The sequence below is a fragment of the Hypanus sabinus genome, chromosome 13 (assembly GCF_030144855.1).
Source record: "Hypanus sabinus isolate sHypSab1 chromosome 13, sHypSab1.hap1, whole genome shotgun sequence".
In the NCBI taxonomy this organism is placed as follows: domain Eukaryota; kingdom Metazoa; phylum Chordata; class Chondrichthyes; order Myliobatiformes; family Dasyatidae; genus Hypanus; species Hypanus sabinus.
This window is the reverse complement of record NC_082718.1, coordinates 107,586,222-107,609,298: the sequence shown is the minus strand read 5'-3', so window position 1 is coordinate 107,609,298 and position 23,077 is coordinate 107,586,222. Positions and strand designations below refer to the sequence as shown.

Sequence of the window (23,077 nt, the reverse complement as noted above, 5' to 3'; positions counted from 1 at the left end):
TAATCAGGTACGATCAAATGATGGAGCAGATTTAATGCGCCAAATGGCCTAATTCTGTTAATACTGTTTACCTTGTGAGCTTTATGAAGGTGACATTTCATTGCATCCTAACATATTAGGTAAACTGATCTAATTTAACCTAAATGGATGGAACAGTGGTTCTCACAATGGTTTTTGTGATCTTGCTGCGCGCATATTGACTATTCTTTCAGGAACAGTAGTGGAATGATACATCACCTGCCAGTGCTATGCTATTCGAACACGAGGCTGTGAAAAGTCCCTTGTTAATGCAGAATTGTTCTCCAAAGCCTGCATAGAAAAGGGCAACTCCGTCCCTAACCTGTCAAGCACTGATTGCTAACAGTTATTGGTAGAAGAGAGTTAGAGCCAAAGTCCAATCAGTGGACTGGAAATTGTTTTTTATTACCAAGTTCAGAACAAAAAGGTCCTGAGTCTTACTGAACCTGAAGCCAGTCTTCAGATGTACAAAGCAATCCCATTAACAATGGACGCTAGGGAAAGTGCAGAGAACTGCCGCAAGAGAAAGGTAGTGTAAATGTAAAACTGAATTGACGTGTGTTAGTGTCTAGCCATGGGAGTAGTCACGAATATCGCATTAACGATCATTAGATGCTTGGCAGCAAAACTGGGAATTTAACATTTCACCCGACTGGAAATCCAAATCTAACAATTCTTCATCCAGTTATCTCCTGACGTAGAGCAATGAATAGCCTGATTCTCTCCCTGAATAGACCACATAGAGAAGTTTTTTATATAAATAGAAGGCCGGAGAGAGGGGATTGTCACAGCATGATTTCGGACACACAGTCTACCTGCCGAAGGTGAGAGCGACTTCGCAATCGGTATTGTGCCGATTGCAGAGCGGATCATTATGGAATTAGAGAGTCTGTTGAAGAAAAGTAAAAAACAACGTGGCAAGGTAGGACACGGGGTAAAGTGGGACTTGCGGTGGGAGTTTTTGGCTTGATGGCCCCAGCAAATGTCCAACCGGGAGCGTTTGGAGAGCGATCGAAGCACTAATGGAGCTGTTCAGAGCCGGGTCAGGTTTAGAGAAGCAGGACAACGGTTCTCGCCCTAGGAGGCTTTGAATTGGGGGGTGGGGGGTGGGGGGGCGGGGAGGTTGTCCGTTGTACCAAGGCCTAACATGAAAAGCTGGTTCGTTTCCTCGCCATAGATGCCATGCATCCATCGATCCATCGATTAATTTCTCAGCCCAGGGCGAGAAGTTTAGGGATTGAGTTCATTTCCAAAGCTGCACAACATCTCCAGGCTCTGGGATCGCGGCCGGGGAGAGGGGCAGGGTCTCCCCGCTGGAGGTGTTACTCACCGACCGTGGCCGGGGAGAGGGGCAGGGTCTCCCCGCTGGAGGTGTTACTCACCGACCGTGGCCGGGGAGAGGGGCAGGGTCTCCCCGCTGGAGATGTTACTCACCGACCGTGGCCGGGGAGAGGGGCAGGGTCTCCCCGCTGGAGGTGTTACTCACCGACCGTGGCCGGGGAGAGGGGCAGGGTCTCCCCGCTGGAGGTGTTACTCACCGACCGTGGCCGGGGAGAGGGGCAGGGTCTCCCCGCTGGAGGTGTTACTCACCGACCGTGGCCGGGGAGAGGGGCAGGGTCTCCCCGCTGGAGGTGTTACTCACCGACCGTGGCCGGGGAGAGGGGCAGGGTCTCCCCGCTGGAGATGTTACTCACCGACCGTGGCCGGGGAGAGGGGCAGGGTCTCCCCGCTGGAGATGTTACTCACCGACCGTGGCCGGGGAGAGGGGCAGGGTCTCCCCGCTGGAGATGTTACTCACCGACCGTGGCCGGGGAGAGGGGCAGGGCCTCCCCGCTGGAGGTGTTACTCACCGACCGTGGCCGGGGAGAGGGGCAGGGTCTCCCCGCTGGAGGTGTTACTCACCGACCGTGGCCGGGGAGAGGGGCAGGGTCTCCCCGCTGGAGATGTTACTCACCGACCGTGGCCGGGGAGAGGGGCAGGGTCTCCCCGCTGGAGATGTTACTCACTGATCATGGCTCTCCGCACACCCTTGAATTATTTCCGGTCTACCAGCTAAGCTCCGTTTGTCGGAAGAGTGTCCGAGTGCGGGGACCTGCTGCAGGGATTTTGAAGGGCACGGTAACCGGGGCTGTTGGTCGAGGAGAGGACGCTGACTTACCCCGATGGATTGGGAGTGTTTTGCGTTGATGGACATCCCTCCAGTGCTCGGAGACAGATAGGCGAGGTGGTCATGTCTGAGTGTTTAGGATGCGGTCACTGAGGTCCCGCTGACCAAGCACTTTTCCTCAGATACCCATAGATTGTACCATGGCCTGGAAGGAGCTCCCTGACAGGTGGTCCCTGAGAAATGGCGGGGTGGGTGGGAGGGGATCACTATTCTTCAGGAGGACCGGAGTAGGTGATTGCCAGAGGATGGTGAGACCAGGGGTTTTTTTTGTCAGTTACTGTGAGATCTGTATATACACAATATCAACTTGTGGGTACAGGTTTGTCTTTGGATCGTGTATCTTACGTGTTTAATTGTCTTTGCACTGGCTCTGTTTTTAAAATTTTGTTGGGGTAATGGAGATAGTTAAACTCTTTGTAGTCATCACTTTTCATTAATTCGGGATAATTTAATTAGCATATTATTTTCAATGTTCCGAATTCCAACGTGCTCCAAAGTGGGCTTCAGGGGTAATGCCAACCCTTCTGTTGGGTCGCTGAAACTCAGACCGAACTCTTCAGTGTTTCGTCACTGATTTTTGTTCATCTGTTTGCCTGAGCTCTTGTTAGTCTTCCTAAATAATTTCTGTAATACATCATTAGTTTTATTTGAATTCCCAAAGTCTCCTTGATTCCTACTCTTGAATTTAGTAGTGGCCCTCACAAGTGAGTGTTAGGCTCTGAGACAAAGGAGCAGAGTGTGGCCAACCAGCTAATAGAGCGCCTCGTCATTAAATCTTGGCTGATTTATTATCCCTCTGAACCCTATTCTCCTGCTTTCTCCCCATAACCTTTGGCACGCTCATTAATGAAGAACCTACCAGCCTCAACTTGAAATATACTCAATAACATGGCCTTCACAGCCGTCTGTGGTAATTAATTCCACAGGTTCACTACCATCTAGCTGAAAAATTTCATCTAATATCCGTTTTATAGGGATGTCCTTGTATTCTGAGGCTCTGCCGTCTCGTCCTAGACTCACCCCACTGTAGGAAGCAAACTTTCAAAGTCCACTTATTCCTCCACGATCACCATCAGCACCGGTGCTCCTCAAGACTGCACGCTCAGCCCTCTGCTCTACTCGCTTTAAACTGAGACCGCGAGACTAATTACAACTCCAATTAAGGTTTGCTGACGACACCACAGTTGTTAGCCGAATCAAAGGAAGTAACAAATCTGCATATAGGAGGGAGGTTAAATGGTTCTCACTCAACTTCAGTAAACCAGAGCTGATCATTGACCACAACAAGAAGAAACCAGATCTCCAGGATACAGTCTCCATTTGTAAATTGGAGATTGAGGGCATTGTTAACTTTAAATTCCTTGGTGTTAGTTTGGAGGATCTGTTCTGGGACCAGCATTTAAGTGCCTTCGATTCTGCAGGTATGGCAATGTCATCTAAAACTTTGACAAGCTTCCATAGATGCACAGTGGAGAGTATCCTGTGGTAGCATCACTGGTCATGAATGGGAAAACCTACAAAAAGTAATGGGTACAGCCCAGCCCATCACAGAAAAAAATTTTCCCCACCTTCAAGCACATTTACAAGATGGGCCTCAAGAAAGCTGCCTCCATTATCAAGGATACCCACCACCTAGGCCATGACCACTTCTCACTGCTGACATTGGGAAGGAAGTGCAGGAGCTTTAGGACTCACACCAAAGGGTCATGAACAGTTATTACTCTACAGGCTCCTGGACCAAGTTCATGTTCAAATTTGTTGTCATTCAACCCTTCACATGTATACAGCTAAATGAAACATTGTTCCACTGGGGCCAAGGTGGAAAACACAGTACTCATCTCCCACACAGCACGTAGAGTTATGATCCAGCACATACTGTCACAAATAATATCACCAGGAGACCCTGAATGGCATGGCGTGCTGATTGACAGCTTGGTGAAAAGTGCGAGGTGCATGTTTAGGTGTAAGTATAACGTTACTGACACTATTATAATAAAACAAGCATCGTATAAATACGTGAAACGTCAGCAATTAAGGATGAAAAGTCCAGGATCAGAGTGTGTTAGTGAGTTGGGGTGTTGTTGTCTGGCAGGGTGGCTCAGGACGTTAGGAAGTCTAACAGCCTGGAGAAGGAAGCAGTTGTACAGCCTCACAGTTTCCATTCTGATTCAGCACGGACCTTCACTCACCTAAACTCTGAACTGAGTCCTCAACCAATTGACTCACTTTCAAGGGCCCTACAACTCGTGTTGTCAGTTACATTTATTTATTATTATTATTATTATTATTATTATTATTATTATCGCAATCATATTTTTAGTTTTTCTCAGCTCAAGCTGGTCAAACCCAAGGCATAGGCTTAGCCAAACATGTACATTTCTCAATTGTTCGGGACTTTTGGACTATTCAAGTGGTGTTTGATATTGTGGGTTTCTGGAGACTTACACAAATATTGCTGTGTATGCCCAATGTTTTTATGCTATTGTGTAGTGCCTTTGAAATGATACCAGTTGTAGATATTACTATTGGGACAATGTATATCCTGTTCAATTTCCTTCAATTTCCTCTTTTCATTCAGGATATTTCTGGTGTATTTTCTCTTATTGATTTCAGTAAATTATGTGTGTTTGGAATGGTATATCTATGAAATAAGTTGCTTGTTTATCCTGTAATATTATATCCAGATGATTATTATGAATTGTCCATCTGTAATGTATCAGTCATAACTTAATTTGTGGGACACTGACTCTAAAACCAGATAAGGCTTCTACTTGTAGAAAGGTGTGGTGTCTTTTTCTGAGTTAAAGCGAGATTCTGGCGGATGATGTTTGCCACTTAGTTGTGCTGGTGTAAGTAATTGGATCGAGTTTAACTGCTGCAGAATCCTGTAATGAGTTCAATTTGTTTCTGGCTTCTCTTGTCCTTTTCTACATATATCATTGTGAATTTGTTGGTCTTTTATTATGAATTTTTGATTTTTTTGTGTTAGCTATCTGGTCCTCTATTGCCAAAATGAACCCCCCTGTTTCTGGGAAGTGGTCTCCAATTCTGTGCCAGGCATTTGATGTTGACATCTAGTCTGCTCTTATTATTTGTATTTACACAGTTTGTCTTTTGCACTTTGGTTGTTTGTCATTTGTGTATAGTTTTTCATTGATTTGATTGTATTTATTTGTTCTACATTGATTGCCTGTGAGAAAATGAATCTCAGAGCAGTATATGGTGACGTATACAGTGCGTACTTTCATAATAAATTTACTTTGAATATTGAAAGCCCTAGATAGAGCTCAAAGTTCAAAATTTCAAAGGGTTTCAATGAGATCTCCCTTCATCCTTCTAATTTCCAATGAGTACAAGCTCAGAGCCATCAAATGAGGATTATAATGTGTGAGTACTGTGTCTGGTGTCACAATTTTCTTTGCCACTTTGAAAGCCACTACACAGAGCTTTGCCCATTGCCATTATTTCCTGATCAGTAGTAAAGAGTTCAAAGAGTGGAGCACAGTGCCAGCTTTGGCAGGAACCGGTTATAGTAATTGATAAATCCTAAAAGGGACTGCAGTTGAGACATGCCCTTTGGCCTTGGGGCATCCACCATTGCTCGAATTTTCTCAGCACACTTGTGTAAAACTTGTGCATCAATGGTGTGACCACAGTAAGTGATGCTTGGTTTAAAGAATTCATGGTTACTGTGTCATGCTCTGAGCCCATAATTTTCTAATCTTTTCAACGCTGTCTTGTGATTTTGGAGAATTTCCTTATTATCCACACTGATGACAATGATGTCAACAAATAATATCGAGTGCCTTGGCAGCCTTTCAACACCTGGTCCACAGGTTTCTGCCAGAGTGCAGAAAGTACTACAAAAATATGCCTATCATAGTGATAAAGCTGTTATGAGTGTTTATGGTGAGAAACATTTTGGACAATTCTTCCAGTTCCATCTGTAGGTAGACCTTAGTTAAATCCACTTTGCTGAAGTGTTTCCCTCTAGAGAGGTTTGCAAAGATAGCCTCTATCCTGGGCAGAAAGTACTAATCTACTTTCAGTCCTGGGTTGATGGTGATCTGAAAATCACCACAGATCCTGACAGACCCATTCTTTTTGGCTGCTGGGACCACTGGCATTGTCCATGGACTCCACTCAACCTTGAAAAGAATTCCTTCAGCCTTCGCGCAATCGAGCTCCCTGGCTACTTTGTCACAGATGATATAAAGAACTGGATGGGCTTTGTAAAACTTGGGTGTGGCATTTTCATTTAACACTATTTTACTCTTAATATGTTTGAGTTTTCCAATGCCATCCTTGAACATTGTGGTGGCATCATCCAGTAACTTTTTAAATTTGCTTTCAGTTGACTCTGTTGCAGGAGATGTGGCATGTAAATGGTGGATGGATCTCCAATCAAGTTGTAGTTGTCTCAGCCAGTCATGGCCCCTTAATGCTGACCCTCCTGTTTTTACCACATAAAAGTTCAGTGTGGATTATTGTACTTTACAGTTATGTGTGTGATTCCCACAGGAATTATCTTTTCTCCAGTATAACTTCTTGTTCAAACTCAGTTTACAGAATGACTGAAACAGCCGAGCTTGTGTTCAATTCCATTTTAATTAATTTGCCGTTCACTTCTGGTGTAAGCCACATTGCCTGTCTATTATTAATTTTCGCAGTGTAAATATCAAGGCTACACAGTCCAGTGTCACTTTCTTCATGTTCAGATTTTTCATCAACAGCATGCAGATTGGTGCTCTTTTTGAAACTGCAACTTGACCTTTTATCTTTTTCTCTTCCTTGCACTGTCTATTTTTATCTGCCCGAAATGCTCTTTGTATGTGTCCTACTTTGTTGCATTTTCTGCAAGTTTCAGCTTTAAACCTGGTTTGGTCCAGCATATGTGTGTCTCTGCTACAATGGTGACAATTTGTTCTACCAGGCTGGTTTCTGTTTAGACAGAGTAATATTGTTCATGTTCACCCTCGTTCCTGACTGCAACTCATTTACGTTTCTGGTTGCTGTTTCCATTGATACAGCGATTTCAACTGCTCTTTTAAATGGGAGTTTTTGCTTCATTTAAGCTCAGTTCAGTTTTGAATGCCTTCTTTAAGATTCCACAAACTAAACAATCATTAAGCCCATCCCTGAACTGATATTGCTCAGACAATTTCTTCATTTTAACCATATAACCATATAACAATCACAGCACAGAAACAGGCCATCTCAGCCCTCCGAGCCCGTGCCGAACTCTTAATCTCACCTAGTCCCACCTACCCGCACTCAGCCCATAACCCTCCACTCCTTTCCTGTCCATTTACCTATCCAATTTTACCTTAAATGACACAACTGAACTGGCCTCTACTACTTCTGCAGGAAGCTCATTCCACACAGCTATCACTCTCTGAGTAAAGAAATACCCCCTCGTGTTTCCCTTAAACTTCTGCCCCCTAACTCTCAAATCATGTCCTCTCGTTTGAATAAACCTGCTACATAAGCTGAAATGAACTCCCTTCCCTTTGATTCCACTCATGAAACCTAAAAAGTTCTGCAATCAATAATGGTTTCAGTTCTAAATGTTCCTGCATTACATTCACAATTTCAGCAAAGCTCACTTCAGCTGATTTAGTGGTAGCAGTTAAACCTCTTAGCAAACTGTATGTTCTTCCACCCACTGTTCTCAGTAACACTGGGACTGGCTTTTCATTGGCTATTTCATTTGCATCAAAATACTGCTCAATTCATTCAATAAGCATCATCCAGTTCTGTGCAATTAAATGTATCTATCTTTCCAACGTAGCCAGCCATTTCTGCTTTTTCAATTATTATTATCACCTGGGACTTGCTGTTTATGAACCCATGAATTTCATTCATTTTCTCCATTTTTTATTTTTTTTTACTCAAGGATTTCTCTCTCATTTTCCGAAGAAACACATGCTGCTTTTTTTTAATTAACAACTCGAGTGTCTCTCTCCTCCTTCCAAAGAAACAATGTGCTGCACTTCAACAGGTAGGAGGTCACCTCAGGCTTGTGTTAAAACTTCCTCATCACCACTGTTAGATTTCATAATTCCAGAAACTAAATGAAAAGGAGCTGGGATGTTTTGTCTGCTAAGCTCTTAGTTACTGAGATGCTCACATGGTGGATTAATGATGTATGCCATTCACATCTTCGTACAAACAACCCGTACTGAATTATGTATACAAACAAAGAATGCTTAATCAAACAATATATTTACAATATTACTCAAATATTCATCAGCATCACTATGTGCTGCATTGTATGACATATGCAGTCATGGTCTCATGACCAAGATTGGCCTTGACAAATTTTTCTACAGACGTGGTTTGCCATTGCTTCACTTTGGTCAGTGCCTTTACAAGAAGGTGGCCCCAGCCTTTATCAATACTCTTCAGAGCTTGTCTGCCTGGCATAACCAGGACTTGTGATATGCACCAGCTGCTCATGCGACCATCCACCACCTACTTCCATGGCTTCATGTGACCCTGCTTGGGGGCTAAGTAGGTGCTACACCTTGCCTAAGGGTGACCTGCAGGCTAGTGGAGGGAAGGGGCGCCTTACATCTCCTTTCATAGAGATGTATCTCCACCCTGACACCCTACTCAAACATCAGTGAAATATTAAATACACTGTCTGAGGAGTTCTGGTATCTCAGGGGAGTATAGACACCTGGTGAGATTCGGCGAGAATGGGAAACAGCACCATTGAGTTAGATGCTGGGACATCTGGATTTCTGAATGTGGATTTTTGGAATTTAACTGTACAGTGCCTGACCCTTGCACTTAACATAGAACATAGAATACTACAGCATTCTAGTTCCTCTTTCTATTATCCTCCTCGTCATTCCTAACAATCTCAGCTGTTTTTAAACATTTATACTGTTTTGCTATTATCTGATGAGATAGTTTTCATTTACATTTATCTGGCCAGGTGAGTGCAATGTTTAATGAGATAATATGGCCCCCATTGTTTCTTTTGATTAAATATGGCCTACAAGTACTTCATTATTTACATGTTTACAACATGAAGCTGAGCAAGGGATATTATTAAAAGTTTAACTTTGCCAGGAACACCTCTGGCCCTTTGGAAAGGCCATTGAGCTGTGCTAAAAAGCTGAGGTTTACAATTGTCCCGTTGGATTTCACGTCACCAGCCGGTGATTCTGGAAGGTGAATATGCACCATTGCAGCAAGGTGAGCTCCCGGATGAAAGCCTCTAATTTGTCAGAGAGAAGCTTCATAGTGACATTCCTGGTCACCCTGGAGTTCCATAGAGACAACGACTCTCTCCACCACTGCTCATTTTGCCAGGCTTCAGGGCAGTGCATAGCATGTAGAACTACAGCAGTTGAGGCGTCTAGGCCCACGATGTTGCGCAGATCTTATAACCTACTCGAAGAACAATCTAGCCCTTCCCTCTGACATAGCCCCGCATTGTTCTTGCATGCCTTTGCCCGTCTAAGAGTCTTTGAAATATCCGTAATGTGTCTGCTTCTACCACCACCCCTACATTCTACCCACCCACCACTCCCTGTGTAAAAAGCATCACTCCTACACTTTCTTCCAATCACTGTCACTTTAGCCATTTCTGCCCTGGGAAAAAGACTGGCAATCCATTAAATCTATGCCTCTTATTGTCTTGTACAGTCTTGTCAAGTCACCTCTCATCCTCCTTCACTCCAGAGAGAAAAGCCAGTAGAAGTTCTGCTGCAAATGGGAGTTGTCAGGAGGAGTCTAAGGTGAACTATCTATGCACTTTTCATATTGATTTATCTGAAACAATTTTTCTGTTGCCTCTACTATTTTGGGGCCAGGTTGATTGATATAGCAGTGCAGATTAATCAATAGTCAGTCTAAGTGTATCCAGTGTCTGGCTTGGCGTGAGTGAAGCAGACATCCTTGCTGTCTCGCACTCATGCAATGGAGAGTGATTGCTGCATTGCTCCTTGCTTTTAAAGAAGTGCAAAAAAGAAATTTGCAGATGTCAAAGCACCTATCCTTGACAGCTAGTTGCATTGTTCTGTGAGTCAAGTGCCACACGGGATCCTGAGTTTTATACATAGATAGTATTTATATATCTCCTTTCACAAACTTGAAATAGCCCAGCACAAAGTTCAGAGACAATAAGGTAGTTTTGAAGTTCAGTCAAAATCAAAGAAAATGTATTAACAAAGTATGTATACATCACCATATACTGCACTACCCATCACAAGGGACGTGAGACTGGACCCAAATGCAGGGTGCAGGCATTGAAGTACTAAGGGCAGGACGGGACAAGCTAAAGGATAGGACAAGGTGTGGAGACTGTGGCGTTCAGAGATGATCTTGGAGCCCAAGGTGGTCTCGAGGCTTGACTAGAGGCTGGAGGCTCGAGGCTGGGTTCTTGGGACTAGGAATGCTGGGAGGATAGCCCCCTGGTTGGGCCACAGAACTTCTGGGCAGGGCCCGGGCCTCTCAGGCAGGACACAGGGGCCTGGGCAGGTCCTGGGGCACAACCCATTGGAGGCGAGGGATAGGAAGGGGCAGAGTCCCCCACTAGGCAACGGCAATCCAGCCTGGCTTACCCAACAGAGGCAAGGGATAGGAAGGGAGCTCGGTCCAGGGTGACTTCAAGACACTGTGGCCGGAAGGCTAAGGTGGGCTACAGAGCAGCCCAGTCCATACCTCACTCACAGAACTCGTCGTTAATGGTGGTACTCCAAGCCAGGACAACCCCCAACTATACTCAATCCCAGAACCCCTTATATTCACAGCCAACCGATAGGCATCAGGTGCACCTCCTTGAGCCCAACTGAGCCAAGATGATCCTCGGGTGTGAATTTTTGTGTTCAAGGTGAAACGAGGGACGGTCGAAGGGCATGGAGTCCGGAGTCCGCGGACCGGATCAAGGGCTGGATCGAAAACTGGAATGCGGACTTCGGACCCGACCATAACAATACCTTAACCTTCATTTTCTTTCAGGTATTTACAGGACAATAAAGAAATAGAATAGAATTTATGAAAAATCTATAACATAAAGACTGATGAACAACCAATGTGCAAAAAAAGACAAACCAAGCAAAAATAATACTGAGAACATGAGTTCTCGAGTCCGTGAAAGTGATCCTGTAGGTTGTGGAATCAGTTCAGTGCTGGGGCGAGTGAAGTTATCAGGAGCCTGATGTTTGTAGAGTAGTAACTGTTCCTGAACCTGCTGGTGTGGGACCTGAGGCTCCTGTACCTCCTTCCTGTCTGATGACTGTAGTGGGAAGAGAGCGTGGCCTGGATGGTGGGCTCCCTGATCATGGATGCTGCTTCCTTGTGGTAGTGCTCCTTGTGAATTTGCTTAATGGTGGGGAAGGTTTTGCCTCTGATGGACTGGGCTGTATCCACCACTTTCTGGAAACATCTCCATTCCTGGACATTAGCCATGATGCAAACAGTCCAGATGCGCTCCGCTGTGTATCTACAGAAGTTCGTCAAAATTTTGGCGACGTGTCAAATCTACGCAAACTTGTAAGAAAGTAGAGGCACTGTTGTGCGTTCTTTATGATGACGCTTGTGTGCTGGTCCCTGTAGTATAAAAAGCAGGTAATTTTTTTTGTCATACATTTGGATTTGTGCTGTTAACCTGTTCCTTGAATAGATGGTACTGAAATAGCTCTCTGGAGTAGCTAACTCCCATCTTCTGCGGATAAAACAGGTTCAGTCTAAGATCACTGTCACTGTAAAAAGTCTTCCTTCACTTTGGGTACAGACCACTGCAGTTCAGAATCACTGCTCTACTCTTCAGAATGTTCCTCTCATCATAACCCTCTTCCACTTTCTCAATTATCACTCCCACCACTCTCAAAGAGCAAAGCTTGGCTCTGGCAGCAATAATATTGTAGTGTTCTGGGGAGCCGGGGGGTGTCGACACTCCAGCATTCCCCAGTGGCCAGCATTATTGACTGTTCTTGGGTTAAAATGCTTTTGTGGATGTTCAAGTTCATTTATTGTTACATTTTAGATTGGCTCGTACAGGTATTCACTGGATAGTTTCTGTGCCACCCTGACCGTAACCGGGGGTGTGTAACAATCACCTTCCCTGACTGTGTGTGACTGCGTTCTCTCCCTGGGTCGTAGCGTCCGGTCTGTTTTCATGCTGGTCACAATAAAACTGGCAGTTCAGCTAAACGAGCTTCTCTCGTCTGTCGTCACAGACCAAATGCTCGACACATTGGTGTCAGGGGTGGGATTAGAAATAGACGGTGAGATTGAAGAGATATCACATCAGATGGGGCACCTTAAGTCAAGGGAATGAGCGGAATGTCTCCCCTGCACCCTGGGGCTGGGATCCCTGAGATGGAACACCGACCTGGAGGAAAACCTGGGAACGGAGCATCATGTCTTCCCTGGGATCTCCAGTGGGGGGAAAGCATAGCCAGGCTTTCCCACCCAGGGGGCATGGCGGAGAGCATCACCCACCTCCCTCATGCTCCTCACTGGGGAGCGCAAGATACCGCAGCCATGTGAGGAGGGGCAACATGGCAGGCAGCAATGGAGTAAAAGGAAGACCAGTGGGCCTCAGCAATTCCCACCACAACGTCCACCCTGAAGCTCCCCAGCTACAACGGGACCGACTGCCTGCACCCTCACCTGGTGCAAGTCAGACTTGTCGCATGGAGGGGCCCCTCCGAGGTGGTGGTGCTCCTTGGCCTGGTGCTGGAGGGAAGGCCCGCAGGGCCTAACGCCAGATGAGCAGTGTGACTACAGGGCCCTGAAATGGCACGGGAGCGGCATTTCGAGCAAAGGCCATTGGAGGAAGTAATGAGGGAAGAAGTGGGCAGCAGAATGCACCATGTGGGAGAAAGCCTGGGGGTGTATCCACCACTATGCTCAGTGTGGCTACCCTGAGTCCCCTCCCGTGACCCAGGGACAGCTTGTCCTCCACGCCTTTGTGAAGGCGCTGATACCGGAGCACCTTCGGTGCCTGACGTTGCCATCATTGCTGGACGAGTGATGGCAGAAGCAGGGTCAACTATTGCCGTCGTCCGCCTGGGTGTCCTCCCCAACACGGAGCAGCCGTCCTTGCCTGGCTGGACAATGACAGCGGTCACATGGGACCATACGGCGACGAGAGGGGAGAGGTGACTGCACATCGCACTGGGGAGAAACACAGTGTGGCTTGCAGACATCCGAGAGTCCTGCATCATCGGCCTGGACCTGCTGTCCCACTGGGGGGCCTGTGCTGAAGCCGTGGCCCTCCAGCAGGCCAGCGCCAACCACCACCGGCCTCAGAGTGGGCAACTGCAGTGCAGCACACCTCACAGAGACCCAATGCCACACAACTGAACCAGGGACAAGTTACAGTGACAGGCAGCGCCAACCTCCCCACCAGCGAACAGGTGAGCGATCCTGCGCGTGAGGGGGTGGCTGAGCATGGGACGGCGGCCGGAGTGGGCAGAGGTCTCCACCCTGGATCGAGGGAACAAAGCCCTGTACTGGCAGAGGGGAATGCTGGTAATGAGTGACGGGTTGCTGTTCAGGCGGTGGCAGTTGCCCAGCGATGCAACTGCAGCTGGTGGTCCCCCGGGGGCTCTGCAGCATGGAGCTGCGGTGGGTAAACGGACTGGTGGGGGCCGGCCATTTCAAAGTTGCAAAGGCTTTAGGCAGGCTGTGTGAACGCTTCTACTGGCCTGGGTACAGGAGCTGTTCGTGCACGGCTGCGACGCCTGCATGTCCCAGAAGGGGCTGTGCCGACAGTCCAGAGTGCCAATGCAGCAGGACATGGTGGGGGCCCCAGTACGTGTCTTCTGCCCCTCCCAGAAGAGGGGACCATCCCCCAGGTTGGGAAGCACTGGAAGGGGGCTAGGAGAGGTGCTTGGCCCACCTCCGGTGTGGTCTATCGGGTGGGGTTGCCTGAGTAGCGGGAGGCGGTCATATTGCACCATGTCAGCCCTCGGCCACCACTGACCCAGCGAGGCTGGAGGAAGGAAGTGACACTCCGGGCCCCCTGCCTCTTGCCTCACACAAACAGGTGGCAGTGGGACTTCTGGACTTTTTCATGGACTCTGGGGCAGCCGGGGATGGCTGACCCCCTCAGGTGGGGGCAGTGTAGCACTCTGGGTAGGCGTGGTCAGAAGACCATTCCAGCATTCCTAGTGGCCGAAGACCCAATGCTCACCACAAAATTAAACATTTTTTGCAAATCTAGCTGTCCGTGAAAAAAACTATCAGATCCTCACTTAATGTAAATTTATTGAAGAGGCAGATGATGTTAATCACACCTTATATTGAAATAAAGGCTTAAGTTATTTGTACTATTGTAAATATGTCTGAGAGACACCTCATGATAGCCTCATGACATCTCAGGGAGTTTTATCAGCTCTGAAACTTCAAAGCCACTGTGGCCTCTGCATGTGGGAAATGAGTATTTACAACGTGCCTATCTGATTCATGAATGATGGTTGGACAATCATAGACTCATAGGGAAGACCACCTGACATATAAAGAGTTCATTCCAAATCCTGAGGCTATTCTTCAGAAATATCATAAGACACAGATAACTCTCCTCACAGACTTAGATCTTAAGTAGATGTTAGATAGGTTTCATAATCTACTGATTTCAATAACCAATGTGTCCAGTTCAATCATTTGAACTTGTCGTACAACGCTATGATTTGGAACTTCTGTAAGTAGTAAATTTCTCGACAGTGCCAGAATAGATGGGACCGTAGAAAGTGAAAGTTTTAATATTGATCTCCTCGGTAAGTGGGCCAAGGAGTGGCAAAGGACTTTTAATTTGGATAAGTGTCAGGTGTTGCATTTGGGAAATCAAACGGGAGTAGGACTGGGCAATGCTGTGGAGCAGAGGGACCCAGGGATACACGTATACTGGCTGCTGAAAGCGGCATCGTAATGGCAGAATAAAAATCCTAGGTTAAGTAAGAAATACTTACAGAAATCAAAAAAAGAGGGCGGTTTGGAAATACCAAACTTAAGATTCTGTTATTGGGCGATTACTATTCAATATTTTACGTTCTGGACACAAGATCTGGATGAAATTCATTGTCCATGATGGGTGAACCTCGAGCGCGAGTCGGTACAGGGGTTCTCATTGTCTCCTATTTCAGAGGCCTCGCTTCCCTTTGCACTTACTAAACTGAATAAACAAATGACTAATCCAATAACTAAACATACAATACGAATATGGTTTCAGTTTCGTCAATTTTTTGGATTGAATAAATTTATACTATCAAGTCCTACTACATCTGATTTTTTCTCCCAACTATCCAGAATAGATCAAGCTTTTCTTTTATGGAGAACGAAGGGACTAACATGTTTTCCTGACTTATTCATGGATAACTGTCTCATGTCTTTTGAACAGTTGTCTAATAAATATAATTTGCCTAGGTCACATTTTTTTTCAGATATTTACAGGTTAGAAACTTTTTGTGTGTTATTTTACCTACTTTTCCGAAATTACATCAAACTGAAATTACAGAAATTTTTTTAGGTTTAAACCCCAATCAGAAGAGTTTAATAGCAATTATTTATGGTCTGATTATGAAACTACGTCTAGGTACATCTGATAAAATTAAGAATGAATGGGAAAGAAGACCAGGTATTTTTATCTATAGAGAAATGGGAGAAAATTCTCCAACTAGTTAACACTTCTTCAATGTGTGCTAGACATGCTTTGATCCAATTTAAGGTGTTTCATAGGGCCCATATGTCCAAGGATAAGTTAGCTCGTTTTTATTGCCATATAAATCCTGTCTGTGACAGATGTAAGTCTGAGGTAGCTTCCTTGACACATATGTTCTGGTCTTGTCCTCTTTTGGAAAAGTATTGGAAAGACATTTTTGATATTATTTCAGTAGTTCTGCGTGTTGATTTATAACCTCATCCTATTACTGCAATTTTTGGATTACCAGTGATGGACTCCAGTCATTTATCCTCATCAGCTTGCCATTTGATTGCATTTGTTACATTAATAGCCGGAAGATCCATTTTATTTAAATGGAAAGATTCTAATCCCCTGACTACATTTCAATAGTTTTCCCAAACTATAACATGTTTAAATTTAGAGAAAATTAGGAGTGGCACTATCGACCTTTCGGTTAAACTTGAAGAAACTTGGAGGCCATTTATTCAACATTTTCATATGATATAAGCTGACCTTTTCCGAATCCTTCTCAATTACTTTTTGTTCATGTACAGAGGAGCAGAGTTAATAGCAAATAATGATTTTAACCGATGAAACATGGCAGTCCAGCTTTTGTTTTGTTTTTATTTTTTTTAGTTTAGGGCGACTTTTTTTTCTCTGTAAAAAATTTTTTTTGAATCTTTTTCATGTTTAGTTACTAAGAGATTGGGAGGCTTAAATTACATATGTTAATCGGAGTCTGTTTCTGTATATGTTAACCATTATTAATGTAATCCCATTATCATTGTTACATTTATCTACTTGAAACATAATAAAAAAGATTGAGAAAGCAAGCGGCATCATAGGTAGATAGGTGTCGAAGGCATTTGACCTGCTGGCATTCGTTATTCAGGACACTGAATATGGGAGCTGGGATGTCATTTTGGAGTTGTTCAAGACATTTTTGAGACTGTAATTGGAGTATTGTGTACAGCTGTGGTTGCCCCATATAAGAAAGACATCATTAAATTGGAAAGAGCACAGGGAAGATTTATGAGGATACAGCCAGGACTCAAAGCCAGAGTTACAGGGAGAGCTTCTGTAGACTCAGACTTTATCCCTTGGTCGATAGCAGATTGAAGGATCACCTCATAGAGGTATATACAATCATGAAGGGTGTAGGTAGGATGAATGCATAGAGTCTTTTTTTTCCAGGAAAGGGCAACTCAAAATTAGGGGGCATGGGTTTAAAGTGAGATGCAAAAGATTTAAAAGTGATCTAAGGGGCAACTTTGCACAGAGGGTGGTGCGTATTTGGAATGAGCTTTGAGAGAAAGTTGCTGATTCAGGTACAAAAACAACTTTCAAAAGACATTTGGGTAAGTACATGGATTGGTGGGTTTAGAGGGATATGGGCCAATCACAGATGAGTGGGACCAGCTTGGTGGGCAGCATGTTAGTATGGACGAGTTGGGCCGAGTGGTCAGTCCCATGTTCTGTTACTCTATGACTCCATGACTCTATAACTGGACAAGTCCTCACCTTACGGTAGCAGTGTGTTTCTTAATAGAATTATGGTCACTGGTTCTGGAGTGGTCCCACACTGTTACCTCAGTGACTAAACCAGCCTCACTTCCTGAATGTGAGAAGGCTTCCTTTCTCGTTGGACCACCTACTTGTTGCTTCAAGAAATGTTCAACAAAATCTTCCCCACCTAATCCCTCAGAACCCAGTCGATATCAGGGAACCCATCACCTATCACAGCCTTATCACTGTTGCATCTAACTGTGATTTCCCTACATAGTTACTCGCTCCTCTAATTCCTGCTGACTGCTTGGGGGCCTATGGTGTAATACTATCAAAATCATCACACTTTACTTAAACCTAAGTTCTACTCATATGACTTTGCTAGACATTTCCCCCCCCCAGAATATTATCTCCAAGTACTGCCACGATGCTCTCATTAGTGACTAGTGCAATTTTCCCCTCCTCTCTTGCCTCCCTCCCTGTCACCCCTGCCATTCCAGAAGCATCAATGCACCAGCCACCTTCACATTCCTCAACCACATTTCCGTTCTGCCTATAATGTCACAATCCTATGTGCCGGTCCATGTTCTAAGTTCATCGAGAGCTACTTCAATCTTCTCTTAGACATCTCCTGTAGATAGGGTTGTAAGGAGAGTTCTTAGTATATTTTGACCTTCATAAATCAGGACGTTAAGTACAGAAGTTGGGATGTTTGTGAAGTTGTACAAAACCTTGGTGAGACAGTGTTTGGAGTATTATGTACAGTTTTTGTCATCGACCTGCAGGAATGATCACAATAAGCTTGAAAGAGTGCTGAGAACATCGACAAGAATGTTGTAAAGGACCTGAGGATGAGTTATAAGGTTGAATTGGTTAGGTTGTTATTCCCTAGAGTGCGGGAGAATGAGGAAAGATCTTATAGAGGTAAATTATGAGGGGTATAGCTAGGGTAAATGCTTGCAGGCTTTTCCCCTCAGGTTAGGTGACACTAGAAATAGATGTCATGGGTTTAGGGTGAAAGGTGAAGTTTATAAGGGGAATCTGAGAGTGATTTCCCTTACTCAGAGGCTAGCATAAATGTGGAACGAGCTGCCAGCAGGAGTGGTGGATACGGATTCATTTGTAACATTTAAGAGAAGTTTGAATAGGTACATGAATGGGGGAGTTTGGAGGGATATGGTCTTTTTTAAAATAATTTTTTAAAATTGAATTTTCAAATAGGTTACAGAAAGAATAAATAAATAAATAAATAAAAATGATCAACCCTTAACCCCTCCCCCTAACATAAGAAAGAAAGAAAGTAAGTAAGTAAGTAAGTAAGTGAGTGAGTGAGTGAATGAATGAATGCCTGGATATCAGAAGATCCCCACATGCTCCATGGAGTTCATAATAGCTTTAATATGTATATTTATTTCATTCCCCAGATAACCAATAATTTTATCTTCAGAGCACCTATATATTTAATCCTATCTTTTGTAAATAAGGGCACCAATTTTTCAGAAATATTTCATATTTATCTCTTAAATTATAAGTAATTTTTTCAAGTGGAATGCAGCTAAAAATTTCATTCTTCCAACGATCTATACTTAAATATGAATCTGATTTCCAAGTAACTGCAATAGCCTTTTTGGCTACTGCCAATGCAATTTTTATGAATTATTTCTGATATTTATTCAATTTGGATTTCGATTTTATCCCTTTAATATTGCCTGGTGAAAAAAACGTTGGATTTTGTGGAAGTTGTATTCCAATAATTTGTTCCAGTAAAACTCTTAAATTTGTCCCAAAAGGTTGAATTTTAAAACAAGACCAAGTAGAGTGTAAAAAAGTACCAATTTCTTGATTACATCAAAAACATTGATCAGATAAATTTGAGTTTAATGTATTTATTTTTTGTGGTGTAATATATAATTGATGTAAAAAGTTATATTGTACTAATCTTAGTCGAACATTTATTGTATTTGTCATACTATCAAGACATAATCTTGACCAACTTGTTTCATCAATTTTAATATTCAAATCAGTTTCCCATTTCTGTCTTGACTTATGAATTCCTTGTTTAATTGTCTGTTTTTGAATCAAATTATACATACCAGAAATAAGTTTTTTAATTTTTCCTTTAATAAAGTTTCTATTTCTATTTCTGCATCCAAAGCAACTGCCACACTCATTTCTTCTCTCTTTTGTGCCAAATAAATTATGCTAAGTAACCGAGTTACATTATCTGCCGATTGTCTATTTTTAATAAATCCTGTTTGGTCCATGTGTATTAATTTTGGTAAGTACTTAGATAATCTATTAGATAAAATCTTTGCTATTATTTTATAGTCCATGTTCAACAATGAAATAGGTCTGTATTATGTTGCCTTTAAAAGATCTCTGTCTTTTTTTGGCAATACTGTTAAAATGGCTGTCGAAAAAGATTCTGGAAGTTTATGCGTTCTTTCCGCTTGGTGTATTAGCTCCATAAAAGGAGGAATTAATAAATCTTTAAACTTTTTGTAAAATTCAGGTGGAAAACCATCTTCTCCTGGAGATTTATTACTCTGAAGTGATCGTAGAGCTTCTTTGACCTCTTTTAATGTAAAAGGCACATCTAATCCCTTCTGTTCTTCCAAGTTCAATTTTGGGAGAGTTATTTATGATAAAAACCTTTCTATCTCAACAATATCATTTTGTGATTCTGATTGATACAGTTCAGAATAAAAAAAATTAAAGTTCCATTGATTTCTAAAGGTTTATAAGTAATTTTATTTACTCTTGTTCTAATTGCATTTATCGTTTTGGAAGCCTGGTCTGTTTTTAACTGCCAAGCAAGAACCTTGTGTGATCTTTCACCTAGTTCGTAATATCTCTGGTTAGTTCTCATAATTGCTTTTTCTGTTCGGTATGTCTGAAGTGTATTATATTGTAACTTCTTGTTAACAAGTTGTCTTTGTTTTTCTTCTGTCATAAATCTTTGAGATTCTTTTTCTAATTTTGTAATCTCTTTTTCCAATTGATCTATTTCTACCATATATTCCTTCTTAATTTTAGAAGTATAACTTATTATCTGGCCTCTCAAATATGCCTTTGTCACTTCCCATAATATAAATTCATCATCAACTGAATGTGAGTTTGTATCTAAAAAATACTGAATCTGTTTTTTCATAAAATCACAAAAATCTTAATGTTTTAATAATATTGAATTAAATCTCCATCTGTAAATCAATTCCTCCTTATCCATCAGTATCATTGTCATTATCAAGGGGGAATGATCTGACAATATTCTTGCTTTATATTCCACATTTTTCACTCTGTCTTGAATATTCGCTGCTAGTAGGAAAAAATCTATCCTTGAATAAGTTTTATGTCTACTTGAATAAAATGAACAATCTCTTTCTCTTGGGTTAATTTTTCTCCATATATCAATCAAATTTAAATCTTTCATCAATGATAAAGTTAATTTTGCTACTTTTGGTTTTGTAACAACCTTTGTTGACCTATCTAAAACTGGGTCCAGACAAAAGTTAAAGTCTCTACCTATTAATATTTTATTGTGTGCATCAGCCAAATTCAAAAAAGCCTCTTGTATAAATTATACATCATTTTCATTTGGTGCATAAATATTCATAAGAGTCCATAGTTCTGAAGAGATTTGACAATGTATAATTACATATCTTCCTGCAGAATCAATTAATACATTTTGTATTTTAATTGGTAAAGTTTTGTTAACCAAAATTGCGACCCCCCTCGCATTTGAATTAAATGAAGCTGCTATAACATTTCCGGCCCAAACTCTCTTTAATTTCTGATGTTCTATCTCTGTTAAATGTGTTTCTTGTATAAAAGCTATATCTATTTTCATTTTCTTAATGTATGTTAAAATTCTTTTTCTTTTCACTGGTCCATTAAACCCATTAACATTAAAACCTTAAAAATTCATTAAATTAGTCATTATTTTTAACGGGGTTACTCCAAGCTATAATAATACATAATGTTTCAACTCTCGTAGTACCTTGGGGAATTATTTTAAAATTATCCATGTTGCTTTGTGTCTTCCCTCCGATCATCCAGGCAAAGAAAGAAAGATAAAAGAAAAACAGATTATAAAGAAAAATAGATTATAAAATAAAAAAAACAAAAAAAAACCCTGCTAATGTTGTGAATGGGAAAAAAAACACAACATTACCCCCTTCCGTTGTGTGGGTCATGGCAAACGCCATGATTACACACGTGAATCCCGTAGCGATCGATTTAAGTTCCCCCAGCTCCCCTGTAGCATGAAAAAAGTATACACAAGAGAAGAAAAAATAATATCACTACTCTCAATTAATATTTCTCAAATTTTTACCTTTCTCCCCCTGTATCATATAATTAAAAGTGTATTTAAATATTCTTCTGTCCTTAATGTCCATCAATTCACTTCACTATCCCCTTCTTCATCTTTAATCTGTTTCACTTTTAAATCTTTACTGTGTCTAGTGAATATTTGGGAGTTCGTGTGCAAACTCCTCTGCATCCCGATGATCAGTAAAAAATCTTCTTTTTCTGTCATCCAAAAAAATTATCAGTGTTGCTAGGTGGCGCAATATAAATTTATAACCCTTTTCCCATAAAACTTTTTTCGCTGGATTAAATTCCTTCTTTCTCTTCAAAAGGTCATAACTTGTATCAGGATAGAAAAGAACTTTTTTCCCTTCTATCATCAATGACTCATTTCTCTTTCTGGCACATTGGGCAGCTGCCTTCAGGATCTTTTCTTTATCTTGATATCTTAAGCATTTTATCAAGATTGGTCGTCGGTTTGATCAGTTTGAGGTTTTGGTCTTAAGGCTCTGTGAGCCCTTTCGATTTCAATCAACTGGGTTCCCTCTTCCATTTCCAAATTTTCTGGGATCCATTTTTGAAAAAAAATTATTGGATCCTCTCCCTCTATCCCTTCTTTAAGACCAACAATTTTAATATTATTTTGTCTACTAAAATTTTCAAGCACGTCTATTTTTTCCAACAGTCGTTTTCTTTCTGTTGTCCAGGCAAGAATATTATCTTCCATTTTATTCACTCTATCAGTAGTGTCTCCCATTATTTCTTCCAGCTTTTTAACTTTCTTGTCCATTTTCTCCTGTTTTTTCACTATTTTATCAAACAGTCTTCATATTTTTAATATCTTCTTTTATTATTCTTAATGTTTTTACTTATTTTAATTCATTCATTATTTGCACCAAAGCTTCTCTTATGTCTCCAGAAGATCTTCCACCTCCAACCTCTTCCTGTTGTTCTTCTTTTATCTCCTCATCTTCATCTGTATGTTCCAGAGAATCCGAATCCACCTCAGGTTCATTTTCACTTCCACTTCCAGTCGTAGCTGGGATTTGTAGTTCAAATTGCTCGTATTTGCACATGCCCTTTCCTGCACGCACGCGCAGTTCCTGTTGTTTCTTCTTGGAGACTGTTGATGTTGCCACCGATTCCTGTTCTGTATCGCCAGAGGTGAGATGCACTTGAGTCTGAGACTTCTTCATGGTGGCCGGCCCAGCTTGTACTGTCTTCAAAGTAATAGTTTTCTTCCGTGTCTGTTTAGGAGGCATATCTAGCGAAAATCCTGAGTAGTTTAGACGTAGTTTTTAGAAAATATTTACTAACTTTTCTTCACTTAAACATTAATTTATTAGTTTTTTACCGGAGAGCTGGATTTCGACATCTCGATCCTACGTCATCACGTGATGCCCCCTGAAGGGATATGGTCTGGGTGCAGATGGGAC

General features: G+C 42.4%; 2 protein-coding genes across 6 annotated transcripts in view; one reads left to right on the top strand and one right to left on the bottom strand.

Annotated features, from left to right (window-relative positions):
* LOC132404267 (uncharacterized) overlaps positions 1-23,077 on the bottom strand; it is a 504,471-nt gene that overhangs the window by 416,694 nt on the left and 64,700 nt on the right. The window lies entirely within an intron of this gene.
* Positions 390-23,077, top strand: part of LOC132404263 (solute carrier family 2, facilitated glucose transporter member 11-like) — an 88,910-nt gene continuing 66,222 nt past the window's right edge. For 2 of the 5 annotated variants that reach the window (XM_059988402.1, XM_059988399.1), the window contains exon 1: positions 788-940. Coding sequence is in view for 3 of the 5 variants with exons in the window: in XM_059988399.1 (XP_059844382.1) it covers positions 893-940 (48 nt within the window). In the remaining 2 variants the exon portion in view is untranslated. Of the gene's footprint in view, positions 548-591; positions 941-23,077 lie in introns of those variants that run through there. The other 3 variants (XM_059988401.1, XM_059988397.1, XM_059988400.1) reach the window with 3 other exon arrangements.